This window comes from Ammospiza nelsoni, chromosome 2 (assembly GCF_027579445.1).
Source record: "Ammospiza nelsoni isolate bAmmNel1 chromosome 2, bAmmNel1.pri, whole genome shotgun sequence".
Classification (NCBI taxonomy): domain Eukaryota; kingdom Metazoa; phylum Chordata; class Aves; order Passeriformes; family Passerellidae; genus Ammospiza; species Ammospiza nelsoni.
Genome location: NC_080634.1, coordinates 15,909,294 through 15,927,944, shown reverse-complemented (window position 1 = coordinate 15,927,944; position 18,651 = coordinate 15,909,294). Strand labels below are relative to the sequence as shown.

At 47.7% G+C, this 18,651-nt stretch overlaps 1 protein-coding gene across 1 annotated transcript; it reads right to left on the bottom strand.

Annotated features, from left to right (window-relative positions):
- Positions 1–965: 965 nt before the first annotated feature.
- On the bottom strand, positions 966–6,787 carry WDR73 (WD repeat domain 73). The gene is made up of 8 exons (XM_059466292.1): positions 6,720–6,787; positions 6,579–6,646; positions 6,126–6,214; positions 5,387–5,475; positions 4,228–4,295; positions 3,401–3,574; positions 1,934–2,308; positions 966–1,354 (listed from the first exon to the last, which is right to left on the bottom strand). Exons 1-8 carry the CDS (start codon positions 6,758–6,760, stop codon positions 1,116–1,118), a joined length of 1,143 nt encoding a protein of 380 aa, XP_059322275.1. The 5' UTR covers positions 6,761–6,787; the 3' UTR covers positions 966–1,115.
- Between the last annotated feature and the right edge of the window lie 11,864 nt (positions 6,788–18,651).

Genomic DNA, 18,651 nt, shown 5'->3' with positions numbered 1-18,651 from the left:
TTGAAGTACAGATTTTACCCCCATCTCACCTGTCTTCAACCCCTCCTCACCTCAGTGACACCCAAGCAGAAGGGAGCCTTTGTGCAGGCAGGTTGTTCCTCCCAATTAACACCTTGGTAAAAGTGTGAGTGTTGTACGAGCTGCAACACAGCCCAGGAAATCACATCTAAATATCTAACACATTTGATCAAATCTAAACATGCAGCTGTGGGAAAAGAGCCAAAGGACACCAATGCCCTGTCTCAGACCAGTGCTCTCAGGATCTGGAGGGGGAGGGGCAGAGTTTGCAGTAGGCTGTGGCAGGAAAGATTGTTCCTGTTCCTTTTGCAGGCTGCAAGCAGGAACACAAGTGCTCACACTGAAACTTCCTGAGCGGAGGTCACTGCTCGTGACATGTGAGCACGTGATAAATGTCAACAGCCCTCAGGGGTGCAGCTTCCACTTGGTGCTCTGGGCCTGGAATACAGTGGGTAAATATCCCACAGAAGAGCCTGTTTCCCCAAATTCCTGGGGTTTTTTTTCATTAAATTGGAGAATGGTTTGGTTTGGAAGGGACCCCAAAACTCATCCAGTTCCAACTCCCTGCCACGGGCAGGGACACCTTCCACTAGACCAGGTTGCTGAAAGATCCATCCAGCCTGGCCTTGGGCACATCCAGGGATGAGGCAGCAGCAGTTTCTCTGGGCAACCTGTGCCAGGGCCTCCCCACCCTCACAGGGAAGAATTTCTTCCCAATATCCCATCTAACCCTGCCCTCGGGCAGTGTGAAGCCACTCCCCCTTGTCCTGTCCCCCCAGGCCCTTGACAAGTCTCCTTTTTGCTCCTCTCCCTTGCTGCAGACATAACACAAGCCTATGATCAAACAAGAGCAGGATGTTTTCTGCCAGCAGCAGAAACACAGGCAGAACCACAAGCACAGCTCTCATCTGCAGGCTGGTACACAGGAGAACAAGTAACACAGGCAAAAATTTTTACTATTATTAAAATAGAAATTTTACAGTTGTTCTGCTCACTGCAACAGTCTCCAAACAGTATCTGCAGGCAAACACACACACACTGCAGCCCATGCAAACTACAGCAGAGGCAGGAAATGCCCTATCTCACCAAAACACCACCTACCCACACTTCCCACAGGGCTGAACCCAGTCCCAGACGTGCAAGGAACCATCACTTGCTGCTGACAACAAAGTTCTGGGTTTCTGCAGATGCCACGTGTGCACAGTGACCAGGGGAGGGTCCCTGCTGCCACCTGCTCCACCAAATATATGGCCTTTGTGAACGAAGATGGGCTCTGCTTCCCTGCCAGAGCTGTCCCAGCTCTGTGTGTCATACACATGCACGGTGCCATCAAAACCTTGGAGAAAAGGGAATTAAAAGGATAAAGAAGGAAGAGAGCATGCAGAAATTAACTGCTTTGGTCTAGTCCAGCTGGGCTCAGGATCACCTCCCAGCAGGAGCAAGGAAAAATGGCCCAGACTAGAAACCTGTGAGAAGAGAGCAGCTCTGCCTCTGAGAAGAGTGTCTCAAAGAAACAGCTGCTGCGGAGAGCCCAGACCAGATCCCCAAAGTTTGTGGACTCATGGGTGTGAACATGCAAGGCTCCGGTCAAGAGGCAGCCTTGCTGCCCAGCTGGCATTTTCAACACTGCAGCCAGGCTGTGACTGGCACTATCACACAGTGCTTGTGGTTAGCTTGGGGCCTTTCATCTCACAGAAGGGCAGCAGGCATCTTCCAGAACCCACCCAGGCCCCTTCTGGAGTTGTTGGAAAGAGGCAGCTGCAGAGGACAATTAGCTGGTGTCTCTGCTCGCTCCAGAGGCAGCACTGAAAAGCCACCTTGTCGCTGGGGGGTTTTAGGTGGAGTGAACTGGCCTTCACAAAAACACAAATCAAAAAAGCACCCAGAAAAGGAGATCTCTGCCCTAAGCACCTACCTGAAATGGCAAGGTAGCCTTCCAGAGCAGGAGCCCAGGACACACACAGGAACTCCGCACCTGAGCCGGGAGAGGGGACCCTGGCCTTTGCCACAGCCAAAAACTCCGAGGTTTTCCTGAGGTCTGTCAGGGCCAGGAGCCCCCTGCTCGAGAGGCGAGCCACGGGCTGGGAGCTGGGCTGGGAACCCTGGGCTGCATGCTGGGTGCCCATGCACCAGTGCTCACTGCTGGGCACCGAGGGCGCTGGCACGGCCTCCGTGAGGCCCTGCGGCTGCCGTGTGTCGGCCAGGCACAGCCGGCCCGTGGCACTGCACAGCAGCAGCAGGCTGCAGTCCAGGAAGGCCAGGCTGCTCAGCTCCTCGCTGCCTTGGGGAGCTGCAAAACAGAGGCAGGGCTCAGGTCCAGTGAGGAGCATTTCAGGATTTCTGTGCTGCAGTATTGCCTGAGAGAGAAAGCAGGATGGATGCTCAGCAGTAATGTGTCCAGCTGGAGCTGCTGGAATGAGTCCAGAGGAGGCCATGGAGAGGCTCTGAGGGCTACAGCCCCTCTGTCCTAGTGACAGGCTGGGACAGCTTGGAGTGTTCAGCCTGGAGAAGAGAAGGAGCCCCTGCCAGTGCCTAAAAGCTTTCCACGAGCTTTCCCTTGTCCAAAGTCCCTCTCCACCTTTCCACGAGAATTGGAGAGGGACTCTGGACAAGGGCCTGGAGTGACATGGGGGTATGGCTTCCCACTGACAGGGAACAGGGTTAAATGGGATACCGGGCAGAAATTCTTGTCTGTGAGGGTGGTGAGGCCCTGACAAGGCTGTCCAGAGAAGCTGTGGCTGCCTAATGCCTGCAATTTGTACAGGGCTTGTAGCTACCTCATCTAGTGGAAGACGTCTCTGCTCATGGCAGGGAGTTGGAATGAGATGAGCTTTAAATGTCTCTTCCAAGCCAAACCACTGCAAGGTTCTGTGAGTCCCTCTGGCACAGGGACAGTGACAAACAGACCTTCCTTTTCCTCAGTGCTGTGATACTGCCACACATCCCCTCTTCCCTCCCCAGCGATGAGCTCTGTGGGACTGAGTCTCACTGCACAGTGAAAGCAGAGTCTCCAGATCCCCAAGGAAACCAGACCTGCACCCACCACCTGTTGTAACCAGGCTGTCACCTCCCTTGTTTGGGACAGCACACACAGCACCCCTCTGTGAACCCAGTTCTCCACTCTGAAACTATCTGCAGGACTCAGGTAGTGCCCAGATTTGGAGCAGAAATGTGAGAAATCAGTGTAATGTGAGTGGTAAGCAGCTAGAGATGGACCTGACCATTGTCACCTCTTTCCTCAAGACAATATACTTATGGCAACTATCTTTATAACCACTTGCACATGTCCAAAAGTACCTGCTCAGTGAAATGTTTGCTACTCAGGCAATTAGCATTGCTTTACCCAAACTCCATCTTTCCGAAAATAAGACATTAGACTTGCCTTGAATGCCTGCTGTGTAGACATTTTTCCTTGATTCAACCTCTGTAATTTGGACTCTGTCAAGTCTTGAACCATGAAGGACCCATGGGGCTCTGGCTGAAATGGTGTCAATTTTAGCCCAGGACTGCCCAGTGCCATTTTCTGTTGCTATGGTGCTTACAGATTTAATAACATCTATTAGGAAAAGATAAAAACAGATGTAAAACACATTGAGAACAAGTAATCCATCCAATTAAGCTGCTTCACAACAATACCTCACAAAGGTAAAACTGACCTGCAAAACCAATAAGAAATCCAATTATCCCTAACCCCTTCTTGAGGGTAAAACCCCTTTGCAACTCATCCAGCATGGCTGACAAAATGCTGAGCAAACTGAATGAAAATTTGTGAATTGAGATGTTTATGTTCAATGAAGAAGTTTTCTCCTTTTGCACCTCCTTTCTGGTGGTTTACAAGTATTTCCCAGTAGCAGCCTCTCTCTTTTTGAGAGAAGGTGGATCACAGTCCATCCCAAAAGGCAATGGATGGAGCTAACCATTGGAGTTACTAGGGGACAGCATGCCAACTACATCAGTACAAGGCTACTGTGGTAGGCCTGAACATATTAATTCTCTGACAAGGTTTGTGCTGTTAACTCCAAACCACCAAAACTGGTGTAGACCCTTGTCTTGTACCCTTCTCCAGCCTGTGCCACACAAGTGTGGTCACTCAGGACAGGGAAGTGGCACTCCTCTCCTCATTTTTGACACACAGGAAGAAGGGGAAGCTAGAGATGTGAGATGCAACAACAACTGCATTGGGAAATACTTGAGCTCAGAAAGCCTTACCAGAGTCCTCTGCTGACACCTGCCAGACCTGGAGGGAGCTGTCGGGTGGGCCACTTGTCACCAGCAAGCTGAGGAAACAGAAGAATCTCACAAAAGAGTCTCCTCAGGAGCAGAGAACAGCCTTGTTTTCCCCAGCCTGGGACAAACTGGTCTGCTGCTCCTGTCAGCAGGAACTCCTGCCTCTGCTTGGAGCAGAGTGGTGGCTGGAAGGACCATAATCCCAGAACTCCTCATGCAGGGTGTGCTCCATGCAGCCCAGGCAAGAGCATTTATGAGGATATTTTATGAGGATCTGCTGAGTAGTGGCTGAGAGAGCTGGAGATGGTGCCCAGCCTGAAGAAAAGAAGGCTCAGGGGGCATCTTTTTGCTCTCTACAACTCCCTGACAGGAGGGTGCAGCCAGGTGGGAACTTGGGTGCTCCCAAGGAACAAGGGACAGGACAAGAGGAAATGGGCTCAAATTGCACCAGGAGATGTTTAGGTTGGACATTGGGAAAATTCCTTCCCTGAAAGTGTTGTCCAGCCTCGGTACAGGCTGCCCAGGACAGAAGTGGAAGTGCCATCCCTTGAGGGATTAGAAGGTGTGTGTGGCACTTGGGGACATGTGTCAGTGGTGGGTTTGGCAGTGACAGGGGAATGCTTGGAACCAATGGTCTCAGAGGGCTTTTCCTACCTAAATGATTCCATGATTTAATTATCACACTTTCCAGAAGGACTAGACTGAGAATGATCCAGACAGCCCCAAAGCAGTCAGTGGGGACTTGTGTAGGAAGAACAAGAGATCAGCCAGCAGTATTTGTTTGGTCTAAATCCAGAGCAGGATAAAAGCTCCTGAACCTGCACACACAGGGTCCTGCAGAGCAGTGGCACCAGCCACCAGTGTCCTGTTCTGCTGCTGAGCAGCACCAAACAATGTCAAATGCCAAAGGAAGGGAAAGTAGAGCAGGAAAACTCTACAGGCCCCTGCTGCTCAGAAGTGGGGTAGGGAGCAGCAACAACAGCAGTTCTTGGTATGTAACTGGCCCGGCCTCACACTGGTCTCAGAGCTGGCAGGATTGACCAGCTGGGTTGGGAAGGAGGTATGGAAAAGGAGTTTGCTCTCAGTGGAAAAGTCCCTTCTCCATTTCCAATACACCCTGGGAAGGACCTGGTGGTCATACCTGGTGTCTGGCACATATTTCAGGCTGTACACTGGGCGCTCTGAAAATCCACCACATTCTACCTTGAAATCTCTCTCTGGACACAGGCCCTAGAAATCAAAGGCAAAGTCATTTCTTCACACAGTGGTGCACAACTTGTGCTCAGTTATCACACAAAATGACAGAGACATGAAGCAAACTCTTGCTTGGTTACAGCTCTTCCCTGTCCAGCGCTGCCCTTTTCAACAGGAGATACAGCACTGAAGGATTCCAAAACAGTCAGAGAGAACTGAAGCCTGGAGAAAGGTGTTGCCAAGAGCTCTGCCTGTGTTTGTTGCCATCAGTGCACATCTAGCTCAGGAGCTTTCTACTTACCCAAACAGCACCTTCTACTCTAGTGCAGAGGTCACCCACCCAAGGGCCAACCTTGGTGCTCTGCAGGGTGGTCCCCCGGGCCTGAGCTGCTCAGCAAGCCCCTTCTTCACTTGGCTTGCTGTTCTCTTTCTCCAGGAAATGCTTTCATTCACATACCTGGAGATGAAGTGTCCACAACCCAAGCTGTCAGCAGAGCAGCTGCAGGATAACGACTGGACAACACACAGGTGATTTATGTGTTTTTCCTTTCAACCAAAGCTGCTCAATCCCTGGCCATGCCCTTGTCACAGCAATAGGTAACAGCTCATGAAGGCCACCAAGCCCTGCCTTGGCCTCTGAAAACATCAGGCCAAGGAGGTCAGAGAGGTCTGGCTGCAACACCCACCTGGGTCTCCTTTGTCAGCAGCGTTGGCGGTGGGATCAGCTGCAGGATCTCGTTCCCATCGGACTGTCCATACCCGGCTACACAGACACCTTGGTGGGGTGGGCATGAAGAGCCAGGAATATGGTGACGGCTGCCCCCCTGCCCAGCCCACCCTCCCTGAGACAAACCCGAGTTACCGCACAGTCCTTGGACCGCCAGGCCCTGAGCTGGAGCCCAGACTGAGCCCGGAGCAGCTCCAGCCACTCAGCCCCACTTCTGGGGTCCCGCACCCTGGCCACCCTCGGGACCCCAGACTGGCCCATGCCCAGAGCTTCCTTTCCCCCTTCTCCCGCCCACGGCCCCCGGCCCGGCCCCTGGGCCTCCTCCTTTCCTCCGGCCAGCCCCGGGCCCCGCACCCCGGAGCCTCCAGCCTGGTCCCTCTCCTCCCCTCAGCGCTCCCCGCCTCGCACTCACGGTCCCCGCGGGCCCATTCGATGAGGCGGGTGGGCGCCTGGAGCTCGAAGGTGTGCAGGTCGCGGTACCTGCGGGGAGAGGGCGGCTGTGAGGCGGCGGTGCCCGGCTCGGTGCCGGGGCCGGGGGCCGGGGGTCCCTCACAGTCGCAGCGACTGCAGCAGCCACTCGTCCGCCGCCTCCATGGCAACGCCCGCCCGCACGGCGCCACCGTGACGTCACGCGCTGACGCGCGGCAGTGACGTCACGCAGGCTGAGGGCGGGGAGTGGCGGTGCGGCAGCCGCGGGAGGCGGAGCGGGCTGGGACGGCGGGGACTCAAAGCTGGCATGGGAAGGGACATCTTCCACAGGACTAAATTGCTCCAAGCCCTGTCCAGCCTGGCCTTGAATACTTCCAGGGACTGAGCAGTCGCAGCTTCTCTGGGCAACCTGTGCCATTGCCTCGCCACCCTCGCAGCCAAGAATTGCTGCCCAATATCCCATCTAACCCTGTCCCCTGACAGTGGGAAGTGTGAAAAATGCGTATTTTATGATTGGCTTTTTGCAAATATTAAAATTATTATTATATGTGTTGTGTTACAAAGTGATGCTGTATTAATTTTCTTAAGTAGTGGGTTATATATTTAGGTTATAACATAATGTTAAAATAGAAACTATGCTATGTAAGATACTTTTTTTCTAAAGAAAGGACTCGCAGGGAGATAGCAGCCACAGGACACCTAAATCTTTCAGAGGAAGAGAATTTATTGCTTCATTATCAGAAGAAACGAACTTCTTCCCACCTTGCTCAGCCATGAAGACGCCGTCAGGATTCAGAGGAAGAAGTTGACACTGACCAGACAGAATCCTTTGTTTGAATGGAATTTGTGCATCATGTATGAGGTGTATGAATATACAACAGGCTATTGCTTTTAAGGGTTAATTCTCTGTTAATGTGTGTCCTTTTTCGGGCTCGTGCTGCCCAGAAAAGGTACCCAGATGTCCGTAACTCTTTGTTTCTGTTGTGTCATATTGTCCTAATTCAAATTGTCCAAAATTTTTATTACTCTAATTATATTGCTATTTTTATAATCATTTTATTAAACTTTTAAAATTTTAGAAACAAGTGATTGATGTTTTTTATACCTTGAAGCATCTCCATGGCTTTCCTGGGCTTGCCACACCAGCTGCATGTCCTCATGTTTGGGGTCCCAGAGCTGGATGTGTAACTCCTAAACATAAAACCTGCTTTCCTCTTGTTCTGTTGCTCCAGGCTCTCTCCTTTTTGTTCCTCTTCCTTTTGGTCTGTTTTCTTTTGCAGACATGACAAAGCCTATTATCAAACATCTGCAGGATGTTCTCTGTCAGCAGCCACAGCCAGAAACACAGGTACAGTCACATCTTTCATTTGCCAGATCATATCCAGCTCTCCATCCAGTAGAATCTTCAGTGCTTCATGTTTGAAATTCCTTGCCCCTTCCATAGCAGGGGTTTGGAACAAGATAAACTTTAAGGTCCCTTTCAACCCAAAGCATTTGATAGTTCTGTGTGGCAATGACATCTTTCAAAAAACAAGCATTAGGTGCCTTCAACTGAATGCAGATGAGTCACGTGTTCTCTGACATAAATATGTAAAATTACAAGAAAATAGAAATCTGGAGTTAAATCCTGTCTCTTAGTTGAGGTGCCATGGATCACTATGTTAAGGGGAAAGCACGATTATATCTGTTCTGAAGACTATCACATAGGATAAAGAGATCTAAACTGGAGAGAGAAATATTCAGAAAGAGCAGGAAAAGAGGCCCAGATTGCCCAGAGAAGCTGTGGCTGCCCCATCCCTGAAAGCAGCTTGGAGCAGCCTGGTCCAGGGGTAAGGGGGGTTGGAATGAGATGTCCTTGCAGGGAAGAGGATGAGCCAACTGCAAATAGAACTGTGTCTGGGTAATGTGAGGGAACATCAGTTAAATCAGTCTTTGGGTTATTTGAAATGTGCATCCCTTGCTCACACTGGAATGTTCTCCATCACCAGGCAGAGGTAACGGGCTTGCTGGATGTAGGGTGATGCATCTTCTTAAATCATCCTATACTTGTTCTGGTGTAAAAGTTGCTGCTGACACCAAGTTAATGCAGTCTGGTACTCCTGCTGCACCTGGGTCCAGGTGGGGCCAGCTCTTCTCTGTCTCTCCATTCTTGGCTGCTTTAGTTAGAAACTTAGGCAATTCTCCCAACCTTGGAATCCACAGTCAACAGAACACCACACCTCTGAGGAAACCTCCTACCTGCTTTTTGTGTCTAGGCATGGGAGCTCAATTATTCCCTCAATGCTTTCTGGATTTATCATTTGGATTTATCATTTGTTGCCCCTTCCCCAAAACAGAGCCTAAATATTTCATCTTGCTTTGGCACAGCTGAGGTTTGGATGGACACAGTGCCACCCTTTTGCTAGAACAATAGGTAATGTACAGTGTCTGCTACACAACTGGAGTAATTTTATCCCTTAATTGCAGTGCATTAAGTACCAACATTCTCTGCAGATACAACAGGGCTGGGAGATGGATAAGGAATTGGTTGCATGGTCACATCCAGAAGGTAGTGATCAGTGGCTCAGTCCTGATGGACATCAGTGGGCCTGTACTGGGACCAGAGTTATTTCATACCTTCATTAATGGCACAGACAAAGGCATTGAGTGCACCCTTGGCCAGTTTGCAGATGACACCAAGCTGAGTGGTGCAGGTGACCCACGTGAAGGAGGGGGTGTCAGTCAGAGGGACTTGGACACCTTGAGGACTGGCTCATGGGAATCTCATGAGGTTTAACAAGACTAAGTGCAAGGTGCTGCATCTGGGTCAAGTCCAAGCACAACTCCAGACTGGGTGGGGAATGGTTTTGAGAGCAGCCCTGCTGAGAAGGACTTGGGGGTGCTGGTGGATGAGAGGCTGAACATACCCTGGCTGTGTGCACTGGGAGCCCAGAAGATTCTGTGTGCTGGGCTGCATCCAAAGCCCTGTGGGCAGCAAGGAAGGGGGGAATTCTGCCCCTCTACACCACTCAGGTGTAGAGGAGCAGAATTCTACACCTCTACACCTGCAGAGCTGCATCCAGCTCTGGGGTCCCAGCACAGGAAGGACCTGGACCTGATGGAGCAAGTCTAGAGGAGGTCATGGAGATGATTAGAGGGGTGGAGCACCTCTGCTGTGAGTAAAGGCTGAGGGAATTTGGAGTGTTCAGCCTGGAGATGAGAAGGCTCCAGGGAAACCTTAGAGCCCCTTTCAGTACCTAGAGGGAGCCAACAGGAAAGATGGAGAGAGGCTATTTACAAGGGCATGTAGTGACAGGATAAGGGGTAACGGCTTCACATTACCAGGGAGCAGGCTTAGATGAGATCTTGTGAAGAAATTCTTGGCTGTCAGGGTGGGGAAGCCCTGGTACAGGATGCCTGGAGAAGCTGTGGCTGCCTTGTCCCTAGAAGTGTTCAAGGCCAGGCTGGTTAGGGCTTGGAGCAACCTGGTCTAGTGGAAGGTGTCCCTGCCCATGGCAGGGAGTTTGGAATCAGATGATCTTTGAGGTCTGTTCCAAGCCAAACCATCTTGTGATTCTGTGATTCTACTTCCGGAAGACCACAACAGAACTTTAAAGCATTTTCTCATTTACTTTTTTTTTTTTTTTAATAGCAAAAGTTTTTTCCATCCTGTGTGCAATAGTCTGGGGTCTTTGGAGTCACTGAATCCTGGTGTATCTCTGAGTGGCTGCTCACCTGCCTCTGGCCTCACTTCAGAGGCCATTTCCTGCCATTTCTCACCATGCAGAACTCCACCTGCAGCTTGCACACTGAGCTACCTGTTCTAAATGTGTTCCTGAACAGTTCATTTCCTAGTCTGGGATTTTGAACATTCTCCTGGTCTACAGCCACATTTCCATATTCTTTCAGTTAAGCTTGTAAGCCCATTTGACCTGCAAAAAATGCATAAAATGATAAGAGGATAAGAGAGAATTTATCCTTCACACACTATTTTAAAGTAATTTTTTTCAACATTTGATTACATTTTCAGTGAGGGATAGAGTGGAAATCAAAGGAATGCCACTTGGATTCCCTCCCAAGGGAACAGAGGTGAAATGTCGAAATGTCACCATGGGTTGATAATTGAAGAATGATTGATTTGATCTACAAACTGTTACCTGCCCAAAACAGTTGACATTCTGCAGTGCCTTGGGGCCTCTTCCTGCCTGAGCAAGTAAACAGCAGAAAGTTCTAAAAGCTCTTTGCCAGTAGACAAATGAATGAGCAGAGGGTTGAGGAAGAGGTGGAAGGATGTCAGCTGTTGTGTGCAACGGGTTTGTGGAGCACTGCTGAGTGACTTAAAACACCCAATGTATAGGAAGGCAGCAGAATATCCCTGTATGTCCTGTCCTCTCAGAACTGGAGCTCAGCTGCATATCCATGTTTGCCTTCAAACTCTTCCAGCCTGCGGTCCAGAGGGGCCCATCCAAAATCACAGTGACAATCCTTTAGGTCACACACCTAAAAGAAAAAATGTGCTTTGCAGGGTGAAAAATAAATCCTGAGATGGGCATGTGTTCATTTGGGGAATAGCACAGCAGAGACAGGCTGGATGAAATCCATCTCCTAAGATAAATTTGTTACTCAGCTTTAGCTGCTGCTCTAGTAATGTTCAACCTGTTGGGTGCAAAGGTGACAGTCTGATGCCCCTGGTCATGGGCTGCCGTGGGCTGTGCGGCTTGTACTGATCTGTTGGTGTTTGCTGTGTTGGCAGTGGGAGTTCCCAATCCATCACTGAGGTCATGGTCATGTTAGAAAGTGCTAAAAAGGCAGCAGGGAAGAGAGGACAGCACATAGATGGTGAAATATGGTTGTATTTGTCTTTTTGCAGCTTAAAAAAAGTGCTTTTTTGCATTTCTCAAGCCATTTTCACCAAAGCTGAAAACCACTTTTGCACTCTTTATTACTTGCAGAGCAACCGTGCTCTTGTAAATGTTCCGTTTCTGCCATGACAACATTCACAAGGATGTTCAAAATTAAATTGTGACAAGTATGTTCAAAATGAAATTGTCACCTTCAGTTTCAAAATTACAGGTTCCCTTCAAGATAGGCTCAGGACTCCCTCAGTTGCATATTTATTGTCCTTGTCCAGGCTGGACTACTCAGCTTCTGCGTTCCTTGTTTCTCATTCATGGTTTTTAACAGCTAAAAACTTCTCACGAGGTGAAGTGAGGGTGTGGCCCATAAAACCACTCTGTCACTCCCCTCCCCAGCAGGGCAGGGCTGAGAAAATCTGCCAAAAGTCTGATGAATCAAGATAAGGGCAGAGAGAGATCACTCAGTCATTACCGTCTCAGGCAAAACAGATTTGATTTGGAGAAATTGGTTTAATTTATTATCAATCAAAGCAGAGTAGGATAATGAGGGAAAACCCCCAAATCTTAAAACACTCTCCCTGTATTCCTGTCTTCTTCCACTCTTCCTGAGTTCAGTCCAGGCTCAGTTTGACTGGCATGGAGTCCTGCAGCTGCTGCAGGTGGATCTCTGCTTCCCCCTGCGCTCCGTCAGCTGCAGGGCACAGCTGCCTCCCCATGGGCTGAACTATCAGCTGCCAGGGAATCTCAGCTCTGGCGCCTCTTGCCCCTCCTTCTGCACCGATCTTGGACACTGCAGGGCTGCTGCACTCACATGTTCTCACTCTGTCCAGCTGAAGTTGCCCAGTATTCTTTACTTTCCTGAATGCTTTGTCTGAGAGGTGCTCCCAGTGTGGCCGATGGGCTCAGCCTTGGCCAGCGATGGATCTTCCTTGGAGCTGCCTGTGGTTGCCTCTGCCAGACATGGAGGGAGTTTATGGCATCTTGTCACAGAAGCCACCCCTGTAGCCTCCCTGCTATCCAAACCTGGCCACACAAACTCAATACAGAGGAGTTGTCAAAGAGCCTGAATATCCCCAGAGCAGAGGGAAGAAGGCAAGACTTCCCCCAGAAGAGCTGCCCTGGTTTTGGGTCGTGCTGCTTTGTGGGTGTGCGCTCAGCCTGTGCCTGTGGCGTGCCTTGAGGTGCTGCAGAAGTGAGCCTGTCTCTTGTTGCAGGTTAGTTTGGGGTTAGAACTCTTCTCTCCAGGAGAGAGCAAAAAGCCAGCATTGCTCCAATGACTTTGAGAACACTGATGCCAAGAACATAACTTTTGCTGACCAAGCAGAAGGAAAGCAGACCTCAGATCCTTCCAATTACCAGTAACTTTTCTTACTGGCCCTCAGCAGTAATAAAGGACAGATGGATGCCAGTCTTCCCACTATTCTGCTGCAGCATTCACACTAACACCCACACAGATCTGGCCATCTACAATAATACTTGTCTGGGAGGGAGCAGGTACCTTGGAAGTGATGTCAGAAAAAAAGATCCACCTGTGAAAAAGTTTTGCCAATGTTAATGTCTGAGAAGTAGGGTTTATATAAGACTATGTGCAGCCTGTGTGGTACAAAGTGTGCCATTTCCATTGCATTTGTAATGAAAACAGAGTGAGAGACCTGAGCATGCCTTTTTAATAAGATCTCTCTGACTCCGCCTAATTAAAATCCAGTAGCAATGATGGACACAAGGAAGGATGAAGTGTTATGTTGTGGAAGTTGGTTTTCACAGTATTTGAGGGAACAATGAATAAAAATGGTACAAGTAAGCAACAAACACTGCTGTGAGTAGCTGAGGGCAGCCAGAGCAGGATCTGTGAGGACAGTCATGGGTGAAAACCAAGATAATCCCTGTACTGCCAACCTAGGAATGGTGCTTGACTTCTGAGACTGCTTTTGAGGGACAAATTTACACTTTATCCACTCTCCTAGTCAAAGGATACTTAGGTGGTTTTGATTTAGCCCTTTGCCATCAAGCTTTATTCTCCCTACAGTTGTTCATAAGAACTGCCCTGATATACATCCTGTATACATCCCTGATGTACATCCTGTTCCTACAAATCTGCAGAAAGAGGCAGATTTATGTTAATGGAATGATTCCATGACAGATGCTATGAGAGGACATTGACTGCATACAAGTAATGTGAAACAGCGGGCTGAGTCTCTTCAGTCATTTATTTGATTATATAGTTTTATTTAAGACTTTTCTTTCTCCAAACAAGCACGTCTTGATTTGTAAGACAGGTGTCTGCCAAAGGAGAAAAATTCTGATTGCAAAGTAGATAACATTAATATTATCATTTTAAGCTATTGTGATGTCTTGGCTTGAAAGACAGGTGTCTGCCAAGGGAGGTGGGAATCTCCCTTGAAATGGAGAATATGACACCCTTCCCTCTGGAGGGAAATTAAGGAGCTTTCAGGTGAAGATATAGGAAAAGGAATAACAGTTCTTTACTGGTATAGAAAGGCAAACAGCAAAACAAAACCAAAAAAGGCAACCAACAACAACAAAAGCAGAGACCCAGCAGCAGCCTTCTCTCGGCTGCGGCACTTTCCCCTTGGGTGCAGTTCCAGTCTGTCCTAGGGTGACGTTATGATGTTTGTATCCCCATCCATGTGTTTATGCGGATATCATGTTCTGTGCTTTCAAGACTGTCTTTGAAGAGCGAAGTTTTGTTTTGGTTTTGCTATCAGCCGCTCCCCCATGGCTGGTGGGACACACAGATGGGGCTGTACATGGTGCTGCTTTTGCTTTTTGCTTTTCGCTTTGCTCTTGCTCTTGTTTCTGCTTTGCTCTTGCTTTTTGCTTCTGCTCATTAGTTAGTAGCTAAGCAGTCCAAATTTTTTTCTGGACTGTTTTTCCTTTCCTTTTTTTTGGACCTACTCGAACCTGCTCCGGACTGGGACCTGGGAACACCGACAGTCTGCACCTTGTGGCTGCAGCAGCTGCCCCAGCGCCGGAGGAACTGATAACAGAGCGACCACCCCCGAGAGAGACTTTCTGAATTTGTCATCTTTTTCAGAGCGGTGAAAGAGTGGTGCCATCCGGTATTGTTCATTTTGTGTGCTGGGGGGTGCTGTGCCTGTTAAAAAAAGAGGTTCTTTCCACTTCTCTCCGAGGAATCCTTCCCGAACCGGCTGGGGGGAGGTACCGTGTAGGTTTGCTTTCTGGAGGGGCCCTCTTTTGGTGGTTTTCTCCCAAATTTGCCCTAAACCAGGACGCAGTCACAGCTGCAGGGGCGCTGGCGGCTCCCAGCCGGGCGGGACCGTGCAGTGACTCCCCCGCGGCTGCAGGGGGCGCTGCGGCGCGGGCTCGGCCGTGTGGGCAGGAAGGGATGGAGACGGAACTTCCCTCACAAAGCCCCAGGCACCGCCCATCCGCTGCCCCCTTTGGATGGCGAAAGGAGCTGTGGCAGGAACCTGGAAAGCAGCAGGCTGGAATGGCAGGGCGGGTACACCCCCTTGTACAGCGAGCAAGAGGCAGCAGAAGCTCTGCAGCTGTGGCTGGAAGCTCCTGGCAGGCAGGGAGTGCAGGGCCGCAGTGCAGCAAAAACCCACGGCAGGCTTCTTCTGTCTCTCCTAGGTAGCCGGTCGTTACTGTCTCTTAGCAACACAATGGGATGTGAAAAAAGCCAGTCACTTGTTGTTAAAATTTTAAAAGTTTAATAGTAATAAAATGGTTATAAAAATAGTAATACAATTCGAGTAATAATAATTTGGACAATTAGGATTAGGACAATATGAGACAATAAGAACAAAGAGTTACAGATGTCCAGGTACCTTTTCTGGGCAAAATAAGCCCGAAAACGGACACACGTTAACACAGGATTAAGCCTTAAAAACAACAGCCTGTTGCATATTCATACACCTCATACATGATGCATAAATTCCATTCAAACACAGGATTCTGTCTGGTCAGCGTCAACTTCTTCCTCTTAATCCTGAGAGTGTCATCAGGGCTGAGCGAGGCAGGAAGAACTCAATAAGAGAGCAATAAATTCTTTTTCTCTGAAAGATTTAGGTGTCCTGTGGCTGCTGTCTCGGTGCAAGTCCTTTCTTAAAAAAGTATCTTACGTAGCATAGTTTCTATTTTAACATTTTGTTATAACCTAAAACTACATTTAACACACTACTTAAGAGAATTAATACAGCATTACTTTCTAACACAACACATATAATATTCATTTTAATATTGGTGAAAAGCCAATCATAAAATACATATTTTTCATGGGGAGAAACTTCCCTAAGAGGAAGAAAACAAAAGGAAAAACCCTAACCTCCAACTAGCAAAAAATGATGACCTTATACTCCAGGTTCAAGACAAACCAAAGGGGAGACTGAACTGGGTTACAAAATGCATAGAAAACACTTCTCCCTCAGGAACTGAGTACTTAAGAGTTGAAAATAATTGAAGGTAATGTCAGTATTAGTAGAAAGTACCCTATGTTCCTGCTCTATTCATATTCTTCTCAAGATACCTGCCTGAGACTGGTGGTGGACTGGGGCTGAGTGGACTCTAGGACTGACCCTGCACAACAATTCTGAACTGGTACAGAAATGCAATACAGAAATGCAACACCATTTCCCCAGCTCCCACGAGTGTGTCGCTCAGAAACTCTGTTGTCCTGCCCAGATTACAATGTGAACAAGACTTTGGAAGAATAGATATTTGATGTGTGCAGTGAAAAACATGGGGTCTGGGAGACCAAATACATCTCCTCTGTGCCGCAGGAGCATGAAGGAAAGAGATTTTCAACTTTTTGCCATGCAAATTAGTTATTTTTGGAATTGTTTGCAGTTGCTGCTGTGAAATCCATGTCTCCTGAAAGGAGAACTCTACTAAAACCACTACTGATCAACTCCTTCCCTTTTGGTGGAACTCAGCACCTCTGTTTTCCTTAGAAATCTTTTCCCTGCTGTATACAAGCAGGAAAGTCATCCTTAAGTAGGTCAGTGGCTTATCAGGAACTTGGTCTTCTGTGTGGGGTAAAGGGAAGAAGTTAATCTTATTCCTGGGATTACACCTCAAATTCGTTTGAATGTACAACAAATAAACTTCAGCTTTGGTTGGTTGCCTCAAAAGAAGAGCACAAACTTTTTCTTTTCCCTTCTAATGGAGAAAAAATTAGCAGCAGGAATATTTGAACATTAAAGAAATGCAGAACAACTTTGCCTTAATAATGTTAAGCCTCACCTAAATTACAGCTGTAAATAAGGGTTTTGGATAACAAGGAGATCCTTTCATGGGGAAAAATCCAACCATCATCCATTTCTCCTCTGAGAGTAGCCAGGCAGGTGCTCACAGGCCAAGTGAGCAAGCAGCAGCAATGCATCCTGCTAGCAGGGATCTTAAGGGTTATCACAGGCTTCTTCTCTGCTTAAAAGAGAAGGGTGTCCTTATAGGATATTCAGTAAAATATAATTACTCAAAATTCTTTCAAAAAAGATTTTGCTATTCAATAAAATAGAATTATTCAAAAGGTTTTTTTAGAAGATTTGACAAAATAATACATTGAATTTGAAAAAATAAACGTTCCAATAAATTCTGAGTTATTTTACTATGCAGAAAGTCTTCTTCCCCCAAAATGAAGGGAAAAGGAGCAGAAAAAACCCATCCCAAACCAGAAACAAGGTCCTGAAAAAACAAGTGAGTGAAATAAGTGATCGAACACAGAATCACAGAAGGGTTAAGGTTGGAAGGGACTTTAAAGATCATCTCATTCCATCCCTGCTGCCATGGGCAGGGACCTCTTCCTTTAGCCTAGATTGCTGCAAGCCCTGTCCAACCTGGCCTCATCTTATCACAAAGGTTTAATTGAAATCTCAAGTTGTGAACCACATGTATAAATTAGTATATCTTAAAAACAAACAAACAAGCGACCAACCCCAGTGGCTTGTATATATGAAAATGAATAAAGCTAAAAATGAGATGGAAATTAGTCCATTACAGACCACTGTATCAAAATCAGAAATGAGCTGTGCCCTCTGTGTGTGTTCATGAGTGGAAAAATACAAGAGAGGACTCTGAAAGGGAAAATTGAATTCTTGTAACAATTTACATGACAAATACGTGCTGATTAGTACATGGACTCATTAAACTGTTACATTTTTTCCCCCACACAAGATATTACTGGGACAAAAGACTTATCAGCATATACATGTAAAAACTAGTGAAAGATGAAAGAAGATGAAAATATTCTTGCTCCATGCTGAGAGGAATAGTGGATTTGTCTTTACTAACAAGCTGTGGGTCTGCTGGTAGGTAAAACTAGCACTGGGAGATAAAAGAAACAATGGGAAGGATTCCACTGATTGTTGAATGGAAAAAGATATTTGCTTTTACAAATAAACTTTAGGTTTGCTGATAAATGAAATTAGACATTGAAAGATGAAAGAAACAATGGGGAAGAAAAACCCCTAAATTCCATAAGAATTAAAAGGGAGGGTTATACATTAGAGGGAAATATTTGGGATCAGGCATTCTGGGAAGTCTGTACCTCTCCAGTACCTCAGCCAATGGGGAAAGAGAGAAGGGAAATGTGCCCAGGAAATCAGGATAAAAAAGAGGTTACATCCTCCAAAAATTTGAGAGATCCCAGGGGAACCTCTCATGGTCTCTCCCTTAATTTGAATAAAGTAAAAGGACTCCTCTGTCTCCTTTCTGGACACAAACCTCTGGTGTTTGTGGATTAATTTTCTTAGCAGTCTCAATTAGTGTGACTGACAGCATTCTAGCACCTTTTTTGAGCTTCTTCCTTGCAGGAATCCCGGGAGAAAAGAGCCACTCAGTTAGGGGAAGTAGGGCTTTATAGAGGGATCTCGAGGGTGGGATGGAACACAGGAGTGAATGGGATGAGGGCAGAGAGGCAGAGCAAAGGGGAAGGGCCAGTGGGGTAGAAGAAATCAACATACACTGACAAATGTAGAGAGCATTTAGAGCAGACGCTGGATAGAAGCAAGCTGCACAGCCCTGCATACGTGCCTGATAGCAGAGACATGCTGTCCTTGGGCATAAAATGTAAGGAAGTTTGCCAAGATGTACCCAAGGAAAAGGGATGTGAAGGAGGATGTTCTGAGGATGTGAAGAGAAGATATAGGGCAAGATGTTCTGCTGACCCTTTTGCCAAGCTACGCTACGTGACCAAAGATGTGTTAGCTCTTTGTCTTACACATAGTACTTTGTAACCAA

Bases quoted from the DNA above. Each gene is read 5' to 3' on its own strand.
- WDR73 (XM_059466292.1), bottom strand. From the start codon at position 6,760: ATGGAGGCGGCGGACGAGTGGCTGCTGCAGTCGCTGCGACT. The intron at 6,647-6,719 runs GTGAGGGACCCC...CTCTCCCCGCAG, and splicing joins CTGCTGCAGTCGCTGCGACT to GTACCGCGACCTGCACACCT. The intron at 2,309-3,400 runs GCAAGTCTAATG...TCTGTTTTGCAG, and splicing joins CTACACAGCAGGCATTCAAG to CTCCCCAAGGCAGCGAGGAG.